Genomic DNA, 22,986 nt, shown 5'->3' on the forward strand with positions numbered 1-22,986 from the left:
ACGATGTATACTAAACAATATTACAATTATTGCAATTAGCTGCTGCCCCTTCTTCTTCTATGTTCGTACACCATGAGAGAGTGTGAGACTAATGATGAGATGAGACTTATCTTAGTGGATCACAAATTTGTTTTGCAGGTTTTTTTCCACCAAAGGGGAAACACCCTTTGGAGGAATACCCCCCCCCCCCCCCCCCCCCCCGCCCCCCCTGAAGTCAGGTCATAACCGATCCAGAGACGATGGAAACCTAGAAAACTCTCCAGGTACTGCGGTTCACCACTGCTCTATGCTGCTGCTCTACATTGCTGCTCTATACCACTGCTCTACACCACTGCTGCTCTACACCACTGCTGCTCTATACCACTGCTGCTCTATAACACTGCTCTACACCACTGCTCTACGCTGCTGCTCTACACTGCTGCTCTATACCACTGCTGCTCTACACTGCTGCTCTACACTGCTGCTCTATACCACTGCTGCTCTATACCACTGCTGCTCTATACCACTGCTGCTCTACACTGCTGCTCTATACCACTGCTGCTCTACACCACTGCTCTATACCACTGCTCTACGCTGCTGCTCTACACCGCTGCTGCACACTGCTACACTGCGCCGTCATGTGTTGTAAACGTGAGCGCCCCGGGGGCTTTTTGGAGCCTGTATCGTTGTTGGAGGCCTGTACAAATAGTCCGGGCCTGAGATGTGAGGCCGGCGAGGATCAAAGCACACCCAGACCCACCCTCCGGCCCTCCTCCTCCTCCGTACGTGTGATCTGAGCTACAAGGCTAACGCTAACCCCTAACGTGCAACAGACAGACAGACAGACAGCAAATGGCTTCGAAACCCTCGGCTGATTCTCAGGCCGGGCTGTGGAACAGCGAGGCTATTGCGGCTATTGCGGTTATTGACCCAGCGCTCCGGAGGCCGACGGGGAACGACCCCGGGAGCCCGGGTCATCCCACAAAGTCTGCCTCGCAGCAAGAATAATATTATGGCGTCAGCGTTAGAACGCCACATTAGAGTCTGGATCACAGCCTCACATTCCATGAGGGCAGTGGAAAGTGAGGGGGAAAGACAACTCTTCCGAACCCGTCCTGGACGTCTGTCTTTGAAGAGGGCAGGGTGTGTGGATTGCATGATGTATCTGTGTCTTTTGCGGAGGCTTATCTGTGTTTGTGGTTTGAATGGATAAAGTGAGGTTAAATCTACATGTTGTATGTCCATGTGGCTTATTTTAAGCTAGCCGTTTCTGAGGAAGCCTGCCGGGCAAACCAAACACGCGATGACCCCATGATCATTGTATAGTATTGTACATTGTACTGTATTTTTAGCGATTGCTTTTGTAACGGGGGGGTCGGCTTAGCTCGGGAGGTAGAGCAGGTTGACTTGTAACCGGAAGGTTGGACACTTAACCCTAACCGCTCCTGACCAGCTGGCTGTCGCCCTGCGTGGTCGACTCCGCCGTCGCTGTGTGTGTGTCAACCGTTGTAAGTCGCTTTGGATAAAAGCGTCTGCTGAACGCCCCTAAATGTAAATGATCTATTGACGTATGGTCCTGATTTATTTTCCCCTGGCGGTGAATAAGCGACCCATCAATCTATCCGTCGTCATGTGATTCATATGATTGAACGGACGGATTACCATATCAACCATAAGTGTGTTTTACCTGGATTCCTTTAGGTCCTCTGATCCCCGCTGGGCCCGCGATGCCCTGCGGTGCGACATCACACAACATACTCGTTAACTGACACAAATCAAACGGCGCACAACACTGCATTGTTTCCGGTTGTGTTTAGTGTGAATCGTCCGCTGAACGTACGATTCCGCCCTTCTCCCCCGGGGCTCCGCACTCTCCTCGCTCCCCCTGAGGACGGAGGACACAGAGAGGGGGCGTCACGTGATTCATCCGATGACCAATCACAGACCTGCTAACTAACGAACGACTCACACACACGGCAAAGCTCAGCAGAGCGCACGGCTCACCTTGTTGCCTTTGTACCCCGAGCGGCCCTGCAACAGCAACAACAACAACAACAACAACAACAACAGGTCAGAGTCCCTCTGGGTTTGTGTCGAACGGCCGATTCAGGTTAACGATTCAGCGACGATTACGTCATGTGAAACCCATGTGATCATAATGCTGGAGGATGGTGTGAGGTGCGATGGTTAAGTATGACCTCGTTGCCATGGTTTCCAGGGCGACCGTGAACTCCGGCGTCTCCCTGAAGGAAGAGAAGATCAGATCTCAGTCGTCGGGAGGAGGGAGGGAGGGAGGAGGGGAAAACCAGGAGACAGACACCGATGTGGAGCGGCTCTCGTCTCTCTGTTCTGAACCAAGGAGCCCCGTCCTGGTCTTCAAACCTCATTGGTTTGCTTCCGCTTTTCAAAATAAAAGCCCTACCTTCGCTCCGTGGGCTCCAGGCTGGCCGTGGTAGCCTTGGTCTCCTTTCTGACCCTGGAGTGAACCAACAGAATGAACCGTCAGTGCCTTGCTCAGAGCAGCCAATCACCAGAGGCGTTTCAGAAACCGTAGAGGGCCGCCATGTTTTGGAGAGAGAGACATGTGCAGCGACAAAGACGTGTATACACACACATACGCCGACACACAAACAAACACACAAGCATACACACACACACACACACCCAACAACACCCACACAAACATAGAAACATACACACTGACAAGCATACACACACACACACACACACACACACACAACACCCACACAAACATAGAAACACACACACTCACAAGCATACACACACACACACACACGCATACAACACACACACACGCACGCACACACACACACACACACACACACACGCCTATCGACTGATGAAAGTGTCTGGGTCCTCACCGGCCTCCCAGGTTGTCCGTCCTCTCCTCTCTCACAGGCACAGGGCTCAGCCCGGGGACACTGGGGGACGAGATGGTACAGGGTTAACCATCCTCTCACACACACACACACACACACACACACACACACACACAGAGGTGCACGCACACACGCACACACACACAGGCACAGAGGCGCACGCACACACGCACACATGCACACACGCACGCACACAGATACACACGCACGCACACACGCAAAATACCTCTGATTCAAAGGATTATAAATATGATTATTATCAGAGTGCATACCTTTGCATGCCACCACTGTCCTCCTCTGGGTTATGGTCTTTGGTTTAGGTATTTCATAGTAGTGTAACTATAAGTATTAGTATTCACAGAGTACTACGTACCTCTTCAGCAGCCACTGATGTCTGGGCAAAGAAACAAAAAGAAAATAAAGTTCAGTTTTTATTCAGTTCAGTATTTTTGATTGATTTGCCGGCTGTAGCAATCAATACTACAATCGTAACTTTAATGTTATGAAAAGTTGGAAAACTGTAAAAAGCACATACAAGTCATACAAACGTATTGTAAAAGATGAAGTATGATGTTATTGACGTGTAATTCAATGGGACGATAATATGACTGTAAAATGAACGAAACAAAGGGACAATACAGCAGCACTCCAGGGTCATATGTAACGTGCATAAGCATAATGTAACGCTCATGCACCGTGACAGAACTGCAACGGACGTCCACAGAAGGTTTCCATGCAGCGCAACAGTTCTAAGAATGCAACACTGGCCCCGGCTGTCCAGATGTTGGCCTATGGTTCGCACACAACTCGTGCTTTACATGTCTAGCAAACGTTCACGGGCCCAGGGAGCCCCACCCCCCCCCCCCCCCCCCCCATAGGCATAGTGGGGTCTTTGAGGCGTGACCCCGGCTGAGGACAGTGGCCAGGGGTCTGGAGCGGGCTGCACAATGGATGGAAGTCCCCGGCGGGAGGGAGGGAGGGAGGGAGGGAGGGAGGGAGGGCTGCCTGTCCTCAGCTAGCAGCAGCTGCTGAAGCTACGGTTTACATCAGGCCTGACACACGCGCCCCTTCGCCCCCCGTCAGCAGTAGAATAGAATAGCACCGTTTTTTCCTCTCAGTCGCTTTGGTACATTTTTCGAGTCCATCCTCGAAATTTGCGAAACGGTAAGTGGGTTTCTCAAAACAATTGAAAAACACCATGGATGACCTGCAAAAGCCAAGTCTCTTGGTCTCTCAAAATCCTTAGTTCAGCTCTCAGAAGCAAATATCTGTGTCAATGAACACGTCAGTGCCATCAGAATGAAACGTCCTTGCGTCATTGTGAACGGATAAGACACAGTCATGTCGTCAATATAACAGTGTACTCTGGAGGGATGTTCTGACGTAAACTTTGGCTAAAGTTTTGGAGACAATTATTTTAAATTGTTAAAGTTACACCTTAGTGTATGTGGGAGATTGATTGCAAGAGACTGGACAAGATTCACATTTACGGTTTATAGAAGTCTGTAATTTGTTGACAGACCACGTCATTGTGGTACAGGAAGGAAAAGACAGCACTGCACTGCACAAAGAAAATGTCTGTTGTCTGTTGGGCCACAAATTCTCATCCCCATCACAACGAATATCTTCTAATGGAAATGTATAAAAATATGCTTGACGTATTACGACAACTTGTTCAACCATTTTGCATGTAAAGACTTATGCAATGAACTAATGCCTAAATGTTGTGGGGGTGAGACTATTCAACAGACACCCATTACAGTACACTTTGATCAACATGACATAAGCAATTGATAATGTGGGAAAGAGCAGAGAATTGTACATAATCATTTGCATGGATGTACCAAAGCATTTGCAACTTGTTCAAAGAAATGAGAAACTGCTTTTTTTGATGTGCACAAGTGACACAATGATGTGAAGATTGAACAAGTGGTTTTGAGAATTTCAATTCTGATCTGTGCAATGTACCAAAGTGACTGAGAAAAACTGTAACAGTTTCAACCACCTAATCACACGGGTGGAGGCAGTGATGGACTGAGGAACGGCTATAGGTAGATAGATAGATAGATGGATAGATAGATAGATATACAGACAGACAGACAGACAGACAGACAGATATAGATAGATAGATCCATGACCGACCCAAATCTGAGGAAATCCTTGACCAGATACAGACTCAACAAACACAGCCTGGCCGTGGAGAAGGAACGCCACAGACAGACCTGGCTACCAAGAGAAGACAGACTGTGCCCCCACCGCACAGAAAACCAACTGGAAACAGAGCTGCACTTCCTGACTTCCTGCGTGTCATGCAAAGACATCAGGAACACACACTTCCCATGGATTACAAAAGGCACGCGAGGACTTTAAAGATGCTCCAGATGCTCACAAACCGCCATACCTGTTGGGAGAAACACAACAGTGTGCGATCGCAGCAGCATGTTTCGTCACCTTTATACTACATACCTGACCTTTTTACCTTTTTATTTTATTTTCTAACCCTTTTTTATTTTATTGTTGTTTACCTGCTTTGGCAATGCAAATGTATATTTCTCATGCCAATAAAGCTTTTTTGAATTGAATTGAATTGAATAGATAGACAGACAGACAGAGAGACAGACAGAGACAGATAGAGAGAGAAAGAGAGAGAGAGAGAGAGAGAGAGAGAGAGAGAGAGAGAGATGGATAGATAGAGAGGTGAATAGATATTCAGCCAAATACTGACTGTACATCTCTTCCATGTGATCGTCATGTGTTGGTGAACCAGGTTAGTGTGATACATGTGACGGTTGTGTGTTGGTGAACCAGGTCACGGTGACCCCTCCCTCCTGAACCAACCCCCCCCCCCCCCCCCCCCCCGCCCCCACCCCCCGCCCCCGTGTGTCTGCTCTCACCAGCTCCCGGAGCAGGATGCTCTCCAGCTGGGGGTCGGCCAGGCTGTGGACGTACTGCTGGGCGGGCATGCTGGCCACCGAGCGCAGGGTGGCACTGCGCTGCTTGGCCACGTCCGACAGCCCCACCGCAAACAGCTTGACCCCGTGGCCCTTGGCCTCCATGGAGACGGCCACGATGTCCGGGTTGCGCGGGTGGTCCACGCCGTCCGTCATCAGCACCATGACGCGCACGCTGTCCGGCGCCGTCTCCGCCGCCATCATCTGCGTGGCGTTGGAGATGGCGTAGGACGAGTAGGTGCCGTGGCCGATGTACGCCATGGCGCGCACGGCGCCCTGGAAGGCGGGGAGGTCGCGCCACGCCCGGAAGCGCTGGGCCACGTGGACCGTGCTGCTGTACTGCAGCACGGCGAGGCGCACCGTCAGCACGGAGCCGGCCACGCGCAGCGCCGAGAGGCTGCTGCTCACGTTGAGCACGAAGGCCTTCTCCTTCTCGTACAGGGCGCCCTTGGCGCTCTCGGAGCTGTCCAGGATGAAGGCCACCTCCAGGGAGCAGGGCAGGTCTGGGGACGGAGAGGAGAGGAGGAGGGGAGGAGAGGAGGTCCTGGTGTTAGTGCTTGGCCTCTTTGGTTCTGTGGACAGCCTTGCTGCACCCACACAGCGGTGTATTGTTGTTGTTATCTCTTTCTGCTGACTAAAAGTACTTATTGTTGGTCGCTTTGGGTAAAAGCGTCTGATAAATGCCCTGAATGAAAGTGTAAATGTAAAGATGCTGGTCAGTATTTAGGCTTCAGTCGTTGGGTTTTCCATCAAAGGCGAGTCTTGGTGGATTCAGATGTCATTAGTGAGCAGGTGGCGGGGTTCATACACACACACACACACACACACACACACACACACACGCACACGCACACAGACAGATCTGGGAGACGGACAATACGAGATACTATGCAGTACTATGCAGTATAGTAGGCTTAAGTCGTTGGAATTCCCTCAAAGGCAACTCTCTGTGGACTCAGATGCGGTTAATGAGCAGGTGGGTGGATCACAGGCATCTGGCTGCGGCACCGGGGATCAAACCCGGTGCCTTACTTAACATCAGCAGAGTCGTGAGTAATCTGTACTCTGCACGGCCTGAGAGCTTCATTTCATTTCTAAGTAGTTCCTTCAACTTTGAAAGTTCACTCATCACTCATCGTATAAAACCCAGTTTCATGGCTGTGTGTGTGCACGTCTTTCCCGTCAGTTCTACCCGATACGTTTGGCTAACAGCTTGGTCGTTCGCTTGTCGTTAAACACAGAACATCCCACTCTCACTTCCCTAGCTAGGGGATCTCTGGGTTTCCTGTTGGAGTGAATATCGTTCCCACCGCCAATCAAGTTGTTCCTGGGACTCGGTCTTCTGGGCTGGCCTCTGGCCTGGTGAACACAGGCCAGCAGCGTAAGGAGAAGAAACGCTCCTCTCAGCATGTTTGTCTCCATCAACACGCGCACCCTACCGGAAAACCGAAAAAAAACGCTTTGTTCAATTACAAGTATGGGATTGTAATTAACTTTCTATGACGAATAGTACATGGTGCTCCTGTACATGTGACTCATAGTAGCCTAATCTATTTCCGCAGCCCACTCATATATTTTTTGGATATTTTTTTAGATACGTGGAGTGTTTTTTTTGTAAAATGCAGTTATACTTTTTATGTTAACTATGCTTAATTATATTGTAATGCACGAAAATATGACGTCAACTAAAAAGTTTGGAAAAATGTTGAGCTGTTTTTTAATTGTTTGAACAGAGTTTTTTGTGACAAATAATAAACATTTAAGTCTTGGAATAAAAAAGAGGGTATCGATTGCGCGCGTTTTAAACCACGTTTCTGGAACATCCGTAATTAAATTGGTGCATATTGTAAAGAAAATGAAAAAAAAAAAACACTTTACCGTGAAATTCTTCCAGATTAAACAACGTCCTGCAGTTGGTTCAGTTAGTCGTTTTGTCGCATTTCTTCGATACGATGGATAGTGTTGTTGTTGCTGCTGTTGTCCATACACTGAAATTCTGCCGTCTCGTCCAGTGTTACGCGCCTGATACCCGCCGTTGGTTCACTATAGTGGGAGGCAAGTGTCCATGAGGGTCGCAGGGGAGGATGCTGTGTGAACCATACCTTGTCCTGACATGCACTCGTCCAATTACGTCACAACATCGTTTTGGGTTGTTTCTCGGAGTAAAGTTCTAATCCTATTGAGCTTGCAAATGAAGACAAAAAAACAACTTGTTTATATTGTCCTGGTAACCGTTATGCCATGTTATGTTGGATATTGTTTGGAGTACATCTACGGGATTCCCGCAGGATGTTTTTTTTCCACTAATGGCCCACTCGCCCACTAATGTGAAAAACAGATGTGTGGTGGACTTAAAGTCCCTTTTACAAAGTGTTTACTCCGACGGGAACATTGCAGAAAATGTAAACTTATTTGACTGGGATTATACACGAGTATTAAAACTATGCTGAAATATTGGGCACCATCCCTACTAGTGGCACATGTTGCGGGCATGAATGTTGTTTTACAAAACGTCTCTTAGCTAGAGCGTTAGACTTAACCATTTATAATAAAATAAATGCAGTTGATTGTAAATGTGAATGGGTAGAGCGCCACTATGCGGAGACATCCACTTCAATACGACGCCTTGTTAATGGGAGATCCGTGCGTAACCGGAACCTTCTCCCGACCCTGCCCCATGTTTCAGGGGCATATTTTGATGTAACACACAACATCCCGCCGAGTTCTCCGACGACATGTGTATGTTCAAGTACATATTTTACACATTTAACAAGGTTTATATCCTAGATATTCGCATATTAATAGAATAACAGTGGAGCTGATACTATAATCGGGTGTACATTAACGCGTGTGCGCTTATTATGTTTTTAAAGTTGTCCTATCGCGAGTTAGCGCTAGCTCGGGTTAGCCTGTCAGTCACTGGAACAGAGGAGAAAAAGTGTCATGTGCGCTACAATATCGACCCTTCCACTCACACGACCATCTTATACACTTTTAAGCACAACTTGTGAGAGGAGCTCATTCGTCAACGCAATTCGGACCAGTATAGCTTTAGTTTTAATAACTCCTTCAAGTGCATGAACCTGTCCACCACAAAGTGCCTTCACGTTGACAAAATGAAGCGTCAAACGTTAACACATTTAAGCTCTATTTGTTAATTCACGTTCGGCAACGCAAGTTGACATAGAACAAAGAATAGCTCCTTGACCCCCCCCGCCCCCCGAAGCTACCTCGGAAACATGAGCGGCTCCAAGCCGGACATTCTGTGGTCCCCGCACCACCCGGACCGCTATGTGATCTGCGACTCGGAGCTCGGCCTGTACCGCATCGGGCCGGCCTGCAGCGCGGAGACCAAGGCGGGCACCCTGCCGCTGTCAGAGGAGACCTCCGCCACCCTGCTCGCCATCAACTCCGACACGCCTTACATGAAGTGCGTCGCCTGGTACCCGAAACACGAACCCGAGTGCCTGCTGGCCGTGGGCCAGGCCAACGGCCGGGTGGTGCTCACCAGCCTGGGCCAGAGTCACAACTCCAAATGCAAAGAGCTCATGGGGAAGGAGTTCATCCCCAAACACGCCCGCCAGTGCAACACCCTGGCCTGGAACCCCCACGACAGCAACTGGCTGGCGGCGGGGCTGGACAAGCACCGGGCGGACTTCTCCGTCCTCATCTGGGACATCAGCCGGCAGTTCTCCCCCGACGCCGGCGCGGCCGCCGAGAAGATCCGCCTGTCGGCGGCGGACGCGGACGCGGGCTCGGCGGTGACCAAGCCCCTGTACGAGCTGGGGCAGAACGACGCCTGCCTGTCACTCTGCTGGCTGCCGCAGGACCAGAAGCTGCTGCTGGCCGGGATGCACCGCAACCTGGCCATCTTCGACCTGAGGAACACCAGCCAGAAGACCTTCGTCAACACCAAGGCCATCCAGGGCGTGACGGTGGACCCCCACTTCCACGACCGCGTGGCCTCCTTCTTCGAGGGCCAGGTGGCCATCTGGGACCTGAGGAAGTTTGAGAAGCCGGTGCTGACCCTGACGGAGCAGCCCAAGCCTCTCACCAAGGTGGGACTCCAGCGTGGGAATTAACGCAACGTTACATTAAGGGTATTCTGTATGGTTGTGTTACGAATATATTGTTTATATAAAGAGGGACGATTATTAGGGGACCGAGCTGTCATAGTGAAGTGGCAATAAGAGTGATTTGTGTAAAAGTATACAACTTGTTGTAACAGTTTTTGCTATTATACTTTTTTTTTTTTACACTAGCATAACGTTGTGAGACACAGGACGTAGGTAGTCCAGCCGTCCCTCCACATCAGACAGAGCGTATACTGTGGTGTTTGGTCTTGACCAAAGAAAGACCCTTCACTGTGTTACAGCTGTTGGTAATGCTAACGCAGCTCACGATTTAGCTACGATTCAGCCCATCATGTGCACGCATGAACCTAACCCACGATTCAAATCGACACACATTGCCGTTTACCGACACAGTCTCCTAATATCGCGGCGACGACACTTCTTCAACCACGACCCTCCCTCCCCCTCCCTCCACCTCCCTCCCTCCCCCTCCCTCCCTCCCTCCCTCCCCCTCCCTCCCTCCCCCCCCCTGCAGGTGGCGTGGTGCCCCACGCGCACGGGCCTGCTGGCCACGCTGACGCGCGACAGCAACGTGATCCGGCTGTACGACATGCAGCACACGCCCACGCCCATCGGCGACGAGACGGAGCCCACCGTCATCGAGCGCAGCGTGCGGCCGTGCGACAGCCAGCTGGGCAGCTTCGCCTGGCACCCGTCGGCGCAGAACCGCATGGTGGTGGTCTCCGCCGCCAACCGCGTCATGACGGACTTCACCGTGTTCGAGCGCATCTCGCTGGCCTGGAGCTCCACCGCCTCGCTCACCTGGGCGTGCGGCCGCCACCTGTACGACTGCACCGAGGACGGGGCGGACGGCGGCGGCGGCGGCGGCGGGGCGGAGAGCGCCATCGAGAAGGACATCGCCACCAAGATGAGGCAGCGGGCGCAGTCGCGTTACGGCCACGACACCACGCAGGTGTGGAGGAACCACCTGCTGGCGGGCGGGGACGACGCCCAGCTCAAGTCGCTGTGGTACGACCTCTACTATATCCTTTTTTTGGGGGGGGGGGGGGCCGGAGGCTGTGAACGCCACGCTGAGGAGCGCTACTTCCTGTCACGCAGAGCGCTCCTTCCTGTCACGCAGAGCGCTCCTTCCTGTGACGCTGCGTTTTGTTTTGGGAGGGTTGAAACAACATGGCCGATGGGATGATGTGGGGAATTGTAACGACACGGTCATTGGGAAAGTGTTTTGTGTTCTCTGCCTTACCTGCGGACCAGGTGTCGTGTTCATCACTGCGGTGTTGTTTAGATGCACGTCATAAACAGCAGGCAGGGGTAAGGGCATCTTGCCCAGGACCTTGGGGTTCAAACCCAGAACCTTTCAACTGGAAGTCAAATGTCGTTTACATTTCCATTCAGGGCGTTTAGCAGACGCTTTTATCCAAAGCGACTTACAATAAGTACACTTGTCATAAGAAGTGAAACAATATATCGCCGTCGGTACAGTAAAGACGTTCATAGAACCAAGTGCCAAGTACTAACAATCACCAGGCCGACCCCATTCCCCCGTACACAGCAGTGATAGCTAGGCTACTGCAGAGGCTACACAACTAAGTACATGCTACACAACATGCATGCACAACACAATTAAGTACATGCTACACAATTAAGTACAGCGAATGAATACAACCTGCATTAAGTGCGTTCATCAAGTGCCAGGACGTACAACAAGCAATAGTGCAACAGACAAATAAGGGACTGTGGAGTCCAGGTGACCTCTGACCAGGTGGGGTTTGAGTCGTTTGCGGGAGCTGGTGAGCGACTCTGCAGTCCTGAGGTCAGCAGGGAGCTGGTGAGGGACTCAGCGGTCCTGAGGTCAGCAGGGAGCTGGTGAGGGACTCTGCGGTCCTGAGGTCAGCAGGGAGCTGGTGAGGGACTCAGCGGTCCTGAGGTCAGCAGGGAGCTGGTGAGGGACTCAGCGGTCCTGAGGTCAGCAGGGAGCTGGTGAGGGACTCGGCGGTCCTGAGGTCAGCAGGGAGCTGGTGAGGGAGTCAGCGGTCCTGAGGTCAGCAGGGAGCTGGTGAGGGACTCGGCGGTCCTGAGGTCAGCAGGGAGCTCGTTCCACCGCTGTGCACCCGTCGTGTCTGGCAGCCGGGTTGGTTTTTCCTATGCAGGCGTCTCACATATGAAACAGTGCACCGAGGACCCCGACCTCAAGCTGCAGGGCAACAAGCAGGCCCTGGTGTACTCCGGGATCAAGGACATCGTCAAGGTCAGCTCAGGTGAGAGACTCGCTCGCTCGCTCACATGCTCGCTCACTCTCGCTCGCTCACTCACTCTCGCTCACTCACTCACTCACACTCTCTCACTCACTCACTCACTCATTCTCACACACTCACTCACTCACTCACTCACTCACTCATTCTCACACACTCACTCATCATACACTCACCCACTCACTCACTCATAGTGAAGTGGCAATAAGAGTGATTTGTGTAAAAGTATAAACAGTTTTTGCTATTATACTTTTTTTTTTACACTAGCATAATGTTGTGAGACACAGGACGTACTGCACAGGATGTACACTCACTCACACTCACTCACTCACAGAAGAATACATAGGATCTCCGTGGGTGCGTGTTTTGGTCTTTAAGTTAAAGCCTTTCTACTGAGAGAGAAGAGGAACTTGTGGTTTCTGTTATCTTCCACCACCACTCCTCCTCCTCCTCTCCTCTCTCCTCCTCTCTGCTGCTCCTCATCAGTCTTTAAAGAACTAAAGTAGAAGGAAAAAAAAATACTTGAACACAGAATGTGTAGAGGGAGCGAAATCCCACACATTGGCCTCACACCGCTCTGGACTTCAACAGTAGAACAAGCAGTTGAACCCCGACCCCACCCCACCTTGACCTCTCTCCCCCTGTCTCCCCCCCCCATCCACCCCCCGTCTCCCCCCCCCCGTCTCCCCCCGTCTCCCCCCGTCTCCCCCTGTCTCCCCCCCTCCGTCTCCCCCTGTCTCCCGTCCCCCCCCCCCCCCGTCTCCCCCTGTCTCCCCCCCTCCGTCTCCCCCTGTCTCCCCCCCATCTCCCCCTGTCTCCCCCCCTCCATCTCCCCCTGTCTCCCCCCCCAGGCACCACGGAGAGCCGTCGCTGCTGGAGCGGCTCCGAGCGGCCGGCCAGCGCCGTGCGCTACCACAGCGAGGAGCGAGGGCTGGCTCTGAGGCTGTGTGGCTGGAGCAGCAGCAGCCGGGCCGCGGGGGGGGCCGCGGGGGGGGGCGGGGGCGGCGGGGGGCCGGAGGGGGACGCCGAGCCCTTCCTGCACTCCCTGGAGCAGGGCCGCGAGTGGCAGCGCGCGGCGGCCGTGGCCCTCTTCAACCTGGACATCCGGAGGGCCATCCAGCTGCTGCACAAGGGAGCCACCACCGACAAGGGTGAGGAGGGGGGGGGGGTGGGGAGGAAGGGGGGCGGGGCTAGGGGTGGGGAGGGAGGAGGGGGGGACTAGGGGTGTGGAGGAGAGGGGTGGGGTGGAGAGGGGGCGGGGCTAGGGGTGTGGAGGAGAGGGGTGGGATTAGTGATGGAGAGGGCGGGTCTAGTGGTGGGGAGGAGGGGGGCGGGTCTAGTGGTGGGGAGGAGAGGGCGGGTTTAGTGGTGTTTGGGAGGAGGGGGTGGTTCTAGTGGTGAGGCCTGAGCTGGGCAGGGAGTTGCACGGCAGATAGAGAGCTCTAGTGGGGCAGTTCACCCGCTCGCCACCGACCTGTGGTCCAGACGGTGGCCACAGGGTGAATATGAATGCAGTTCATTCAGAAGTGCAGGACCGTGACCGCGGAGGTCACGACCAGCGTTGGCCCCCTGCAGACGGCAGAGAAAGCGGTCAGATCTGTTGTCTGCTCCCTAAATCTAATCAAGCGTCGAGCGCGAAGCCATAATCAGATTGTACAGAACCAGATTACATCTCACAAAACTAACAAAGTAGCAATTGGGTTTTATTTCCCCCCAAAATTGTGTTCACACACACACACACACACTTTGTGCGTTTGTCGATTGTCGTGAGAAGGCTACAAAAGTTAAGTGTGTTATTAGTTTAACTTTGCAGAATGTGCGTGGATACCCACAGTTTGTTCTCCCATGATGACGACGACTTCAGCTTTTGATTCGATTCACATAACGGGACCCGACCGGGTTAGGCCTCACTAACGCAATGCATCATGGGATTCGACCGGCCGCAGCTGTCACTCATAACCCCCCCCCCCTCCTCCCCCTCCCCTCCTGTTCCCCAGGCGACCTGAACCTGAGCGTGGTTGCCATGGCGCTGTCGGGCTACACGGACGAGCGGAGCTCCCTGTGGCGGGAGATGTGCAGCTCGCTGCGCTCCCAGCTCCGCAACCCCTACCTCCTCGTCATGTTCGCCTTCCTCACCAGCGAGCCCGGCGCCTACGACGGCGTGCTGGTGAGGCCCCGCCCCCCCGCCGACCCGCCCCCCCCCCCCGGGAACCAACAGCAGAACCCTGGGGGGGGCCAATCACAGCACTCCTACAGCTAGTCCCCGCCCACGTTAGATAAGGTTGATGGACGGATGGATACTAGTCCCGCCCACATGTTGGATTAGATTGATGGACGGATACTAGTCCCGCCCACATGTTGGATTAGATTGATGGATTTGATACTAGTCCCGCCCACATGTTGGATTAGATTGATGGATTTGATACTAGTCCCGCCCACATGTTGGATTAGATTGATGGACGGATGGATACTAGTCCCGCCCACATGTTGGATTAGATTGACAGATGGTTACTAGTCCCGCCCACATGTTGGATTAGATTGATGGATTTTATACTAGTCCCGCCCACATGTTGGATTAGATTGATGGATTTTATACTAGTCCCGCCCACATGTTGGATTAGATTGATGGATTTTATACTAGTCCCGCCCACATGTTGGATTAGATTGATGGATGGATGGATACTAGTCCCACCCACATGTTGGATTAGATTGATGGATTTGATACTAGTCCCGCCCACATGTTGGATTAGATTGATGGATTTGATACTAGTCCCGCCCACATGTTGGATTAGATTGATGGATTTTATACTAGTCCCGCCCACATGTTGGATTAGATTGATGGATTTGATACTAGTCCCGCCCACATGTTGGATTAGATTGATGGATTTGATACTAGTCCCGCCCACATGTTGGATTAGATTGATGGATTTGATACTAGTCCCACCCACATGTTGGATTAGATTGATGGATTTGATACTAGTCCCGCCCACATGTTGGATTAGATTGATGGATTTGATACTAGTCCCGCCCACATGTTGGATTAGATTGATGGATTTGATACTAGTCCCGCCCACATGTTGGATTAGATTGATGGATTTGATACTAGTCCCGCCCACATGTTGGATTAGATTGATGGATTTGATACTAGTCCCGCCCACATGTTGGATTAGATGGATGGATTTGATGTACAGAGAGAATCATTTGATAAAATGACGGATTGCGTGAGGAAGCTCAGTTGAGTTGTTATTCTTAACCAGGGATTCTAGCTGTTGAAGCAGCTGTCCGCTGTCATGACGAATCGATAGTCCTCTTCTGAGGAGCGGAAGGTTTACTTTAAGCTATTTTGGGAGAAGTATTTCCCTGTTGATTTTTCTCTAGATACACACGCAGTGAAGCCTTCCAGGGACGCCCACACTCTCACCCGTGTTCGCTCCGCTCCACGACACGTATGACTACCTCCCCAACTGGTTTGGTGTCTGTTTGTTAAATGTTTACCTTGGAGGCGAAGCCAATCGTTAATTATAATTAGGCTTCATGATTGACGGTTACTGGTTAAGTTGAATAGATTTATATTTCACATGGACACGTTCAGGTTTCCACTCCCTGCCCTGTGAGGTCATCACCGCCCTGTAGGGGGCCCCAGAGAGTCTAAAGTTAAAACGGCTGATGAGTTCAAAGGCCTCATGATCACTGGTGGCAACGTGACAAGCAGTGTGTTCACCCACGTGTATGATCCACATCCACGTAGATCGATGGATCAAAGAGCTTCTAGTGATTCTCCTAAAACAGGAGCTTTTCGGTTTTAGAACTTTTCAGTTGTAGTAGTAGCAGACACACGTGACCTTTTACCTCGTCTTCACCCCACGTTGTGTTTGGTTCTCGCCCCCGTGTCTCAGTACGAGAGCAGCGTGGCGGTGCGCGATCGAGTGGCCTTCGCCTGCATGTTCCTCAACGACACCCAGGTAACGTTGAACACACCCCCCCCCCCCCCCCCCCCCCCCCCCCCCCACCACCACACACCACACACCACAGACGTATTGACTCACAATCAGTACATTTGTCCGAAGAAGGAGAAACAACAGTACATCTCTGTGGGTGCAGTGAGGATGTTCATAGAACCAAGAGCCAAGCACTAACCATCACTAGGTTAACCCGTTCCCCGTATACACTAACCATCACTAGGTTAACCCGTTCCCTGTATACACTAACCATAACTAGGTTAACCCGTTCCCCGTATACACTAACCATCACTAGGTTAAGCCATTCCCCTTATACACTAACCATCACTAGGTTAAGCCATTCCCCGTATACACTAACCATCACTAGGTGAACCCATTCCCTGTATACACTAACCATCACTAGGTTAACCCATTCCCCGTATACACTAACCATCACTAGGTTAAGCCATTCCCCTTATACACTAACCATCACTAGGTTAAGCCATTCCCCGTATACACTAACCATCACTAGGTTAACCCATTCCCCGTATACACTGACCATCACTAGGTTAACCCATTCCCCGTATACACTAACCATCACTAGGTTAACCCATTCCCCGTATACACTAACCATCACTAGGTTAACCCATTCCCCGTATACAACACAGATAGCTAGGAGAAGATGCTACACAACTAAGAACTATAACTAAGTACGACATACAATAAGTGTGTACATTAAGTGCCAGGACGTGCAACACACAATAAGTGCGTTGGAGGAGTGGGAGGGCGGTGCTATGGAGAGTCTAGGTGAACTCTGAACAAGTGAGTCAAGTGATGTCGGGGTCAACCCCGACGTTAAAGGAGAACTTTGAGAACGTTCTGCTATCGGCTAGTAAGGGCTCTCTGCATATGTCCACGGGGTAAACTGCGTGTGTGAGTGTTTACATGCAAAAAACACAAAGTGTATACTGTTTGGCCACACTGTTTTGAGTTAAACGAGCACGGCGGTGTCTCGTAGGGAACCAACTCGTGTTACGTCGGTCTTGGAATGGTTTTCTGAACGTGTTCAGAAGCCCCCAGAAGCGGATAAAGAGCTTTCCCCCCTAGCTCAGCGTTAGAGCTATTCCGTAGCGCCGGCAGCCCGTGCAGATCTCTGGATCGGTCGAATCAATTTTCGTCTGGTTTTTAGCTTCCGTCAACATGGGGTGACCCTCAGGAAAACGATAATGGGGTTAAGAATCTCCACAGTTCCTCCTAGAACCTCTGGGACTCATCCATCCCCCCCCCCCCCCCACTCCTAACCCCGCCTCTCCTCTCCGTCCTCCTCCCGTCGCCATGGCAGCTGCCACGCTACGTGGAGAAGCTGAGCAACGAGCTGAAGGAGGCGGGCAACCTGGAGGGCGTCCTGCTGACGGGGCTGACCCGCGACGGCGTGGACCTGATGGAGAGCTACGTGGACCGCACCGGGGACGTGCAGACCGCCAGCTTCTGCATGCTCAAGGTACACGCGCACGCACGCATGCACACACGCACACACGCACATTTAAATGCTTTTATTTGGATCCACATTTTCAAAGAGGGGAAAAAAGATGCAAACATTTTGGGAAGAAATACTGATAATGTGACATCAAGGTTCATCAAGCTACAGGCCTCTGCAAGGCCTACATGATAAATTAAAGTTATTACACCACCAAACACCAAACACTTAAGGATGAACAAAACATCTTTGCCTCCAGGTTCTCATGCTACCTATGGTGGCTGATACAGAGCAGGATTTTGCCAATCTTTTGGCTTCCTTCTTTAGTAATCCCCCCCAACCGCAGTCCTCTAACCACATTTTTGTGAATATGGCCTAAGCTTCCAAAGATTAGTGATATAAGTTGACAGTGGTAACCTAGTTGTCCTATACGACTCACCAGTGGCTGGTGTTTCAGTAGCTTAGTGTAGTAGCAGGTGTCCATGTACAGATCGAAGCAACAGCCCACCTCAATAATGAAAACAGTTTTCAGAGTCTCATTTACAATGACAATGTCTGCAGTGTTTGCCATGTTTTTAAAATAATCATTATCAGGTACATTGTGATGGAACCAAGTTATTTTAACAGCACTGTACTTAAAGGTCTTACAGTCATGTTGTCCTTGATTTATTTTTGCTAGATCTTTTGCAACCAGGTCAACCCATCGGTCTGGCCTGGCCACATACAGTCCTTTGTAATGATGGCATCCATTCAGAATGTGCGCGACTGTTTCATTCTGCTGTTGGTTTTGGTGGAATATGCAGTATTGGTTCTGTTTTGACGGGTACCGTATTGCTAGGTTGTATTTTGTTGGAAGACATTGCAGTCGCGCTTTAACCACAAAGATCAAGATGTCCTCTGAAATGGAATAATTAGTTATTACAGAATGTGAAACAGAACGATCTGCGTAAGGCAGTGCACCTAACTTCCCTTGCAATGTTAGTCTTGACCAGCGCTGCGCGTTCGGCGTAGTGAGTCTGCGCTGGAGAAGAGCGGCTCCAGCGTGGTTGATCTGTAGACGTTGGGCTGCGTTCTCTGCGAGTGGAAATCTGCGGGTCCGTTATGATGTTGTCAGTCAGTGGATCTGTCGCGACTCGCTCCGTCGGGGCCCTGCCAGGAGAGTTGTAATCCAGCGCGGCGGCGGCAGAGATCGTTGAGATGGAGCCAGTCAGAGCGCATTCCGAATCCGGCGGTCTTGATGATGTCGAATTTTCCATTTTGCTTCAGTTTGAACCCGAGGAATCTGGGGTTCATTCTGGGAAGGCCATGGGGTGTCTTGCGCCGGTGGTAGGTGTAGAAACAATGATTGGCGTGCCAGCCCCCTAACCGTGGGGTGGTCATTATTGTTCAGCATGTTCAGCAGATGACCTGGAGGAGGTGTAGAGCCATTCAACGTTCGGGACTCCAAGGCTCTCTCCGCTCTTGCGCGGCTGAAAGAGAATGTCCCGGGTTGTGCGGTTATTTAGACAGAGCCATTTCCTCACAAGGTTCACTGTTTCATTGTTCGTCGTTGTCAGGTTTTGTTGTGAAATTTATTGTGGAACAGATGCTGGATTTTGGCTACTGCAATCTGCTTGATAGCCTCAATTTTCATGCGTACAGGGAGGGGAGCAGAGTGATTCGATGGATGTATTCCTGGCACAACTCTGTGACCTGTTCGTCCCAGTCGCCGGCAATATTGAATTTATGTCGTAAATAAGGATAGGTTTCATGGCGTTCATACAGTCGGATGGGTGCTTGCATTATTGTAAAGTAGGGAAGTTTATCAAGCTTTGCCTTATACCATCTGTCTTCCTCCGCTCTGTCTTTCATAAAATGCCGCACATTTTGTCAGTTTAATGTCCAGATTCGACCATCTGATAAACTGTTCAGTATGGAGGAGCATGTTGTGAATTACAGTTTCATCTCTGGAGGAGATTTCTACATCATCCGCGTAGCCTTGCACTGGGTTAGGGGCGCGCACGCCTGGCACATCCATCTCATCCAGGAGTCAATCGCCAGGATAAAATGTATGGCGCTCCACGGGCACCCAGTCTTGATGCCAGTCGTTAACGGTATCGGGTGGGTCAATGCTGTCCCACAGATATAACTTGTATGTAGGAGTTGTTGTAGACATCTTCAATAATGTCCACGTATGGCTGTGGCAGTCTTATTTCCATAAGGGTGTGTGACATGACATTATGGGTTTTAATGTACCAAAGGCGTGGCGAAAATCCAAGAAGACAAGTATAAAGCTTGACGGATGAATGTTTAAAATCGTCAATGCCAGTTTTTAGACAGAAGACGTACTCATTCATCCCTTGTCTATTTATGTAGGCTTTCTGCTTTGGGGAGAGTCTTCCTGTGTCTACTAGCCAGGGGAGGACTCGTGACAGGAGACACTTCATGAATACCTTGTGTATTGCCGGTAATAAGGAGATATCTCTCCAAGTGGAGGGTTCATCGGGGATGTCATCCTTTTTGTGGGGATTCTGTGAATCAGAGCCCCCTTCCAGGATTCTGGTACTTTGCCGTTATCGAGACATGTGTTAAATATGTTAGTCAGAATTGGGCATGTCGTTTGGTCTGGTAGTTTTTGCAGCGTTTCATATGTGACGCCATTTAGTCCACATGCTTTGTTATTAGGAAGGTCACAAATCACCTTTTGGACTTCATTGGTAGTACACAGCGGTGTGTTGAGTTGTGTTTATTCCACTGGGTCTAGTGATCCTGTACCAAGGGGGTGCGTTGAAGATACATTCAGATATCTCAGGTGCGCATTTGGTGAGCTGTAATAGTTTTGTGCGCGCACACACACACACGCACACACACACACACACACACACATAAATAGGCACATGCAGTGAGCGAACTTAAATACTTAAATAGTGACCTTCAATAGTGAAGTACAACTGTATAATAATAATAATAATAATAATAACATAATAACATGTTGCCTCTTTGTCTCTGCTTCACTTTGATGACACATCAAAGTCTCCATCAGCCTCATTGTGGTTGTGTTATTAGCGTTAACCAGGGCTGGATGTTGTGTTTTATGGTGGGTGTGTGTGAATGGGTTCTGTTGTGTAACACAGCTGACGACCTGCGTGCTTTAACCTGCCCCACACACACACACACACACACACACACACACACACACACACACACACACACACACACACACACACACACACACACACGCCTGCTTTAACCTGCCGCTTCCTCATAGCTGGACAGCCTCTCCCGCCCCTCGCTGTCTCCCCATCAGGAGTAGAGGAACGCGATCATATCATAATAATAATAATAATAATAATAATAATAATATCATGATAATTCGATCGCTCCTCCTCACCACTCGTCACATGTTTACCACCGAGAAGACGCCGCACAGAAGCAGGTGTGGGCAGAAGGAGACTTCGCTCTACTTTCTCCCGTAGAGCCGTGACTCACTGTGTTGTTGACATCGAGGCGTCGTGTCCGTACACGTGAACGCTTCGCCTCCCCGATCGACGGCAGCATCCTGTGTCCCGTGGGCAAATTCGGGCAGTTGCCGTGACGAAAAGAGTGAACTGTGATCACTTGACGTTACAACATAAACCCTCTCAGTTCTATAGTTTTATTATTATGCATGTTGAGTGAGTGAAATTAAGTTTGGATGGAAAAAGTATCGCCCCAAAATGTTTCACGTATGAATGTGGTCACATGTTAATCCTACACACCAGAGTAGTACCAAACTAGACTCCTAGTTGTGCTTAACCCCCCCCCTGCCCCGGTATTACCACTGGCCACATTGTTGCTAGACGGTGCTAGCAGAAGCTAAGTGCTAAGGTGGAGGTCTCCGCTGTTGGCCTGACTCCTCTCTGTCCTCCTCCTCCTCCTCTCTCAGGGCTCCCCGGGAGACGTGGTCAAGGACTCGCGTGTCCAGGGCTGGATCGAGAACTACCGCCACCTGCTGGACGCATGGCGCTTCTGGCACAAGAGGGCCGAGTTCGACATCCACCGGGGAAAGCTGGACCCCAGCTCCAAGCCCCTGGCCCAGGTACACTGCAGGGCCCCCCGGAGCCAGACCTCCAGTAGGGCTGGAGGGGTCGGTACACAGCAGGGCCCCCCCGGAGCCAGACCTCCAGTAGGGCTGGAGGGGTCCAGGTACACAGCAGGGCCCCCCGGAGCCAGACCTCCAGTAGGGCTGGAGGGGCCCAGGTACACAGCAGGGCCCCCCGGAGCCAGACCTCCAGTAGGGCTGGAGGGGTCCAGGTACACAGCAGGGCCCCTGGAGCCAGACCTCCAGTAGGGCTGGAGGGCCCCAGGTACACAGCAGGGCCCCCTGAGCCAGACCTCCAGTAGGGCTGGAGGCGTCGGCTCCTGTGTGTTTTAGGATGGTTTTACTGATCTCCTCAAACAAGTGGACTAACATCAACACACTGATGTATACAGACACACACAGATATATACAGACATGCACAAACGCTGTGCGCGCGCGCGCGCACACACACACACACACACACACACACACACACACACACACACACACACACACACACACACACACACACACACACACACACACACACACACACACACACACACACACATCCTCTCTTATGGTGGTAAAAAGAGAAAACATTGGGTTAGTTCAACTTTCACATGCGTTTGTTTTTTCTTATCTTCAAAGTCGCCGGGACAGACGTCCATAAACATGTTGCAATGGCCATGAAGCAACGTGTATTTCATTTAGTTTGGTGTGTGTGTGTGTGTGTGTGTGTGTGTGTGTGTGTGTGTGTGTGTGTGTGTGTGTGTGTGTGTGTGTGTGTGTGTGTGTGTGTGTGTGTGTGTGTGTGTTCGGGGGCTGCTGCTACGTGTGTAACACATGAAGCTCAGTCTGCTGTGTGTGTGTGTGTGTGTGTGTGTGTGTGTGTGTGTGAACATGTCCCAGGGAGAGAGTTAATCATTCAGCAGTAATCAAAGCACCAGGTCAATAGGGAAGGGTTTAGTATTGCCGTGCTGCCTCCCCCCCCGGCCGCCCCTGGACCTCCTCTCCACGCCGCGGTAAACACTTTAGCTTTGACCCACATGTTCGCGGCGTCTCTATCGCTGAATTATCCAGCACTTATCTGACTCGTAATGACCTCCTGGCAGCTGGCGAGCGGCGGGCGGCCCCCACGCCTCTGCCTTTGGTTTCACCTGTCCTTATCACCTCCTCCTCCACCTCCTCCTCCTCCTCCTCCTCCTCCTCTCCAGGTCCATGTTGACTCAATGAGTTTTTATTATATATTTGGTTTTTGCAAAAACTAGATTAGTAGCCGGAAAGTTGACTAATAGTTTGACTGCAATACTATGAAGACTTTACTTTATAGTATCATTCATCATGTTCTCCTCC

General features: G+C 51.1%; 3 protein-coding genes across 4 annotated transcripts in view; 2 read left to right on the forward strand and 1 right to left on the reverse strand.

The window, feature by feature from the left end:
- LOC311351586 (uncharacterized protein) overlaps nucleotides 1–8,049 on the reverse strand; it is a 31,268-nt gene extending 23,219 nt beyond the window's left edge. The window contains exons 1-10 of the mRNA XM_084471759.1: nucleotides 7,709–8,049; nucleotides 7,141–7,265; nucleotides 5,774–6,333; nucleotides 3,253–3,273; nucleotides 2,862–2,921; nucleotides 2,402–2,455; nucleotides 2,178–2,222; nucleotides 1,984–2,010; nucleotides 1,820–1,864; nucleotides 1,667–1,711 (exon numbers count right to left, since the gene is read on the reverse strand). Coding sequence (XP_084327885.1) covers nucleotides 1,667–1,711; nucleotides 1,820–1,864; nucleotides 1,984–2,010; nucleotides 2,178–2,222; nucleotides 2,402–2,455; nucleotides 2,862–2,921; nucleotides 3,253–3,273; nucleotides 5,774–6,333; nucleotides 7,141–7,252 — 969 coding nt within the window. The 5' untranslated portion in view covers nucleotides 7,253–7,265; nucleotides 7,709–8,049. The remainder of the gene's footprint in view (nucleotides 1–1,666; nucleotides 1,712–1,819; nucleotides 1,865–1,983; nucleotides 2,011–2,177; nucleotides 2,223–2,401; nucleotides 2,456–2,861; nucleotides 2,922–3,252; nucleotides 3,274–5,773; nucleotides 6,334–7,140; nucleotides 7,266–7,708) is intronic.
- LOC311351107 (uncharacterized protein) overlaps nucleotides 1–22,986 on the forward strand; it is a 223,410-nt gene that overhangs the window by 64,345 nt on the left and 136,079 nt on the right. The gene's annotated exons all lie outside the window — the stretch shown is intronic.
- Nucleotides 8,544–21,900, forward strand: mios (missing oocyte, meiosis regulator, homolog; the record flags this gene model as incomplete). Its single annotated transcript, XM_084471109.1, has 8 exons — nucleotides 8,544–9,888; nucleotides 10,439–10,946; nucleotides 12,084–12,182; nucleotides 13,028–13,327; nucleotides 14,174–14,343; nucleotides 16,073–16,138; nucleotides 17,457–17,615; nucleotides 21,496–21,900. Exons 1-8 carry the CDS (start codon nucleotides 9,070–9,072, stop codon nucleotides 21,898–21,900), a joined length of 2,526 nt encoding a protein of 841 aa, XP_084327235.1. The 5' UTR covers nucleotides 8,544–9,069.

The sequence above is a fragment of the Micromesistius poutassou genome, assembly GCF_964030765.1.
Source record: "Micromesistius poutassou genome assembly, chromosome: 8".
In the NCBI taxonomy this organism is placed as follows: Eukaryota; Metazoa; Chordata; class Actinopteri; order Gadiformes; family Gadidae; genus Micromesistius; species Micromesistius poutassou.